Source organism: Guyanagaster necrorhizus (genome assembly GCF_019112545.1).
Source record: "Guyanagaster necrorhizus MCA 3950 unplaced genomic scaffold BT62scaffold_1, whole genome shotgun sequence".
In the NCBI taxonomy this organism is placed as follows: Eukaryota; Fungi; Basidiomycota; class Agaricomycetes; order Agaricales; family Physalacriaceae; genus Guyanagaster; species Guyanagaster necrorhizus.
This window is the reverse complement of record NW_025064880.1, coordinates 2354054-2359703: the sequence shown is the minus strand read 5'-3', so window position 1 is coordinate 2359703 and position 5650 is coordinate 2354054. Positions and strand designations below refer to the sequence as shown.

Below are 5650 nucleotides of genomic sequence, written 5' to 3'. Positions count from 1 at the left end.
GTCAATTCTATACATGGACTGGCTATCCATGCAGTTCTACATGTGTATGTAAAGTATGAAAGAGTGTGAAGTGAGTAGTGATATAAGTTCAGTTATGGCTGGAGCCCATAACCTGTTGTAAGTAGAGAGCAGAGTAATGTATAAAGGATTAGAATTAGCCTCAAGAGAGAGAGATGTTCTACTTAAATACATTTTGTATTACTTCAAGATCTTTCTATGAGATACTAAATAAGTCCAGATCACAATCCAAGTCAGCTGCCACTGACTGGCATTGTATCTCCAAGTACATTCTCATACTTGCTTGGGATTACTATTCCAACACTGAGGATTTTCAAGACATGTTGAGTCTCAAGCCTTGACCATCATTTAAAGCAGAGGTAGAGAAATGGAAAGATGTGTTCACTTCTTCCAAGTCATATATGATGCTAATAGAACATCAAAATACCAGCCTCATATTGTGTGCCAGCATCATCAGCTGCATGATAAACAGAGCTTGAATGTGTTTCTTGGACTTCTTGGGCTCAGAATGAACAATCTGATACTGTCAACTATCCTCAGACACTGGTATTTTATGTCTTCAAAAGATATTTATCTCCTCTCTTTCACAAACACATACAACATTGCCAGATGACAAGCAACAATGATGTCCACTGACAAAATATTTTAGATTCTTGAATAGAATGAATAGACTACCATGATGTTGAACTAGGATCAGGCAATATATCTCATAAACTTTAGCTACCTAAGCTACTTCTGTATGCTGAAACAAATGGAGGAGAGAGGAAATAAGCCACCAGCAGGCTTATTTATTGTGTGAGTGAGATTCTAGGGAAAGAGGCACTCTCCAAAACAAGTACAGGTGGATGCCACATGATATATCAGAAAAGGGTCATGATTTTCTGACAACAACCATCTATGTCAGTTTTCAGTGGGATATAGCACAGAGGAGAGTGTTCTTTTCTGATGAAAAGCATGAGAAGTATCTAAAGAAGATTATCAAATTTCTTATCACCAATCTTTAGCTGTCAGATACAAGAAAGTGTTGACATCCTATTATTCTTGAGACAATGGATGTCAGATACACCAAAGACAAAAGACTTACATTATTGGTAGAAATTACATTGTCCATAGGGTGGCAAATGCCACTCAGTCACAGTAGTATAAATACCTTGTAAATATCTAGAGCTACCTCAGTCAATTGTGCTATAAGCCTCAGACTGAGATATACATTATCTAGAAGTTGGTTTCTCAAATATTATGGGTTTTTTTTGCTCTATTAGAGCTTAAAAGAGATGAATAATGAAATCCTTACATTACATTTACATTATGTCTTCTCCAGACACTACCACTGCTGCCAATCCTGCCACTACCACTGCCATTGCTGTCTCTGTTCTTACTCCTTCCCCTGTTGGTCTGTCTCTGTCAGATATCTGCTCTATGGATTTCCAATGACTATTGGTCCCATTGATCAGTATCCTGGCCAACACCTTCAGCTCAGACAATGTGAAGCTCAATAAAGAGGAGAATAACTGGCACTCATAGAGTCAAAACATTCTAAATTATCTTACTCTCACAAGAGAGATTGATGAACATCTTCTTGGTATCACCATCTGTTCTGATCTATTGATAGAACTCTATGCCACCCAGAACTGAAAAAAGAATGATCATGCCACCCTAGCATTCATATCTCAACACTCTGTTTAGTCTAAGAGACTATTCCTATCTGGATTCACTACTGCAGCTAATGCTTGAAAAGCTCTGAAAATATGACATAAACAAGAGGGACTCATCATACAAATCAATCTCATTTAAGAGGCACTGGCTGTCCACTATACTCATACAGAATGCATAGTTACTACTACAGTGTATATCAAACATCTGAATATATGAATATAGGATATAGGTGATCCTGCATGGGATCTCTTCTTATGCATCTTAATGCTCAATACTCTATCTGGCAAAATGGCTTCAGTCCAGACTGTCATCATGCAGCTTATCAACCACTCTACTAAGGCTTCACCTGTCACATCAGCCAACATCAAACATGATCTCACTACACAACAACAACTGTTTGACTCTGATGAGGCCTATACAAAGGACACAGCACTTGTTGCAGTTACCCAAAAGCCCCATGGTTAATCCACCTGCATTAACTCAAAATGTTCATCACCAAAGAGCCACACAATTCCCTATTACATTGCAGAAGGAGGTGAAATGGCTGGCAAGACTGTAGAAGAGTCTTGTGCTGCACAGAAATAGAATAGAGATGGAAAGAAGAATTCACAAGAAAAATAGTCCACTTTATCAGTTTTAAAGGACAGTACTGGAAAAGTCTATGTTTTTAACATGAGCAATGAGTCATTTACTCCATTTCTCACATCAAGCAATTTTACAAAGCCCAAATTCACTGTGCTAGCATCAGAGCAAGCCACCTCTGAACTTCTTGATAGCCTTTCCAGCCTGTTCACAACTGAATACACTAAGTATCAGAGCTGGATGGCTATAATTGATGAAGTGCTGATCTCTGTTGACTGAGATAGCCACCATCAGAACATAGATGTTGCTTCTGCTATGACTATGCCATTAAATCAACAAAAAAGAACATCTATCTCATTGAAAGACTTTCCATATCTTTTTAACACTGGTGCTACAGCTCACCTGACTCCTGAATGAAGTGACTTCCTCACTCTGACTGCAATACCCCTCAAAGTGGTAAAAGATATTGGCAATTCCTCTATCTATGCTATCAGAGTAGACACTGTCTATATTCCAAACTTGAATGAGGCTCTCTTGACTCTACAGAATGTTCTATACATTCTATCAGCATCTGTATAACTCATGTCAATATCTTCCCTTATCTGAGACTCCAAACTAATTGTCCACTTTGATGACAACACATGTTGGCTTATATTCAAAGATACTGGTAAGACTATCATGAGTAGAAAACTCAGTCCAAACAGAAAACTATACAGTCTCATCCATGACACCTCTCTACAAGCTGAACATGCACTTATGACTATCTCTACTATCTCAGATCTTGAAATCTGACATAGACATTTTGGACATATTAACTATCAGACAATTGTCAAGATGATTCAATCTGACTCACTCTGAGGTATGCCCATTAATCTCTTCAAATTGCCACCAAAGTGTGACTTCTGTATTCTGGGAAAACAGATTAGACTGTCAATCTCAAAAATATGACAGGAGGGCCACAGAGTACAGTGAAGGCTTGAGATTGTCTGAGTAGATTTGATTGGCCCTCAGGCAGTGGTGTCACAGACAGATACATAATATGCTATAGACATTGTTGATGACTATTCCAGCCATATATAGTCAATACCTTTGTGAAATAAAAATGATTCTTTCTTGGAACTTCAGGCATAAAACAGGCTAGAGAAAATGAAACAGGACTGTGAGTTGGAATCTACCATACAGACAATAGTGAGCTCAAATCTAATGAGATGACTACTTGGCTCAAGTTCCACAGCATTCAGCAACAATTCACTGCTCCATACAGATCAGCCTATATTGGACAAGTCAAGAGACAGCATCATACCTTGATAAATAAGGCCTGTGCTATGTGACTGTATGCATCATACTCAGAAAACCTTTAGAATGAATTTTATCTGACAGCTGCTTACCTTGATAATCTTACAGCTACTAAATCACTAAACAGTATAATGCTATATGAAAAGTAGCATAGAAGGTGACCAGATGTAACTCACCTGTGAGAAATCAGCTGTAAAGCTTTCATGCTGATTCAGAATCAACATAACTCTAAGATACTATGATGCTCAGAGGAATGTGTCCTCATAGACTATGATGCTAATTTGAAGACCTATCATTGTTATTACAGAGTATCCTATAAAGTTATATTTTTTCACTATGTTCAATTCATCAAGTCCTATCAACTTGCTTCACAGCCTCCACAAGAGCCAGCAGCTCTCATATCTGCTCAGCCAGACCAAAACTCCACCCTCCTATTATTCACCATCAGCACTACCACTAAGGCTTTTTCTCTCTCTATTCTCAATGATAATCTACTGCTTATTTCTTCTCAACTGCAATTTGTTTTAGAAGTTCCTCCAGACAATGCTGCCCATAAACCTACACCTCCTGTTGTTTCAGACACTGAGAGAGATACCACACCTGATTCTTGTCACTCTGAGAGATTTGCCTCTAAAGTGACACCAATATTTTTATGGCTTGACTGTATACTGTCTGAAGTAAGAGACAACACACAGCATATTAAAGACCAGCAAGCTAAATAGAGATGACTGCTCACTGAATTACACACTATCTCTCTAGCTGCAGTATTCAGTCCTTCTAATACTAATGACACCCCTTCCAATGTCAATAATACTGCTTGTAAAGCTCTCCACACATCTCTGACTGACATGCTTAGTCTTGAAGTCTTTTTTGCTATTGATAATCTCTTTGCCCACATTGGGCATGAAGTCTTAGCTGTTGTTAGCCTTGAGGATAAGCCTGCAACATAGGAGAAGGCAAAACAGTCTGCTGATGCTGACTACTGGCTCACTGGCTACTATGATAAACTTCAATCCTTGAAGGACATGGGAGTTTATAAGCTGGTTTTATACTTCACTATCCCCTAAGATCACAAGATATGAAAGAGCCAGCCTGTTTTTAAGATCAAGAGAGACAAATATAGCAATGCTATATGATGGAAAGTTCATGTTATCTTCAAAGGCTTTGAACAGATTTTTGGCTATAACTATATAAGGACTATCTCTCCAACTGTCTGAATGGAGTCTTAGTGAATTTTGCTTCATCTTGCAGCTGCTTTTGATTAGGACATTCAGCAAATCAACATTAAAACCACCTTCTTATATAGCCTCCTGTCTGACAATGAAGTTCAATATATGAAGCAACCAAAAGACTTTGAAGAGATCAGGAAAGAAGACTGGATTTAGCAATTATAATGGAGACTCTATAGTATGAAGTAGAGTGGCTGTATTTGAAATCATACAATAAATGAGGCTATGCTTTCTTGAGGGTTTACACAGTTGAGTAGTGAGTATTGCATCTACTATCAGAAGACAGGTACTAGAGTTGTTATGGCTGCTGTCTATATTAATGATTTCCTCTCTGTCACTAGCTCAAAGGAGGAGAATAAGTTCTTCAAAAAGCAAATGTGTCAGAAATGGATCATCTCAGACCTAGGAGAAGCCAAATTTTGCATCAGTATTGCAATTTAACAGGATCACACCAATAAGATTGTTGCACTATCTCAAACAGCTCTAATTAATTGGATCATCCAACAATTTGATCAAACTGATGCTCACCCCACTTCTACACTCATAGAACCTGGTCTCAAACTTAGACAATATGATCCATCCTCTCTATCAAATGAAGATCAAGCTATCCCCCAGAAGACACCATACTGATCTCTTGTTGGATCTCTTATTTATCTTTCTGTCAGAACTAGACCTGACATATTTTATGCAGTTCAACAACTGTCAAGATTTCTGAATCATTACACCTTCATACACTGGAATTCTGCTATCCATATTGTCAGATATCTGAAAGACACCAGGGATCTAAAATTACACCTTGAAGGTAAACTAGGCCTGACCAATGATGTGCTTGGTAACAGCTAAGTGACTAAGAGAAGTGAATGAGGAAT

General features: G+C 38.1%; 1 protein-coding gene across 1 annotated transcript; it reads left to right on the top strand.

Moving 5' to 3' along the window:
- Window positions 1-3419: 3419 nt before the first annotated feature.
- BT62DRAFT_832584 (uncharacterized protein) lies at window positions 3420-3587 on the top strand (the record flags this gene model as incomplete). Its single annotated transcript, XM_043182408.1, has 1 exon — window positions 3420-3587. A coding segment is annotated over one exon (168 nt), but the record flags the coding sequence as incomplete, so codon positions are not given.
- Between the last annotated feature and the right edge of the window lie 2063 nt (window positions 3588-5650).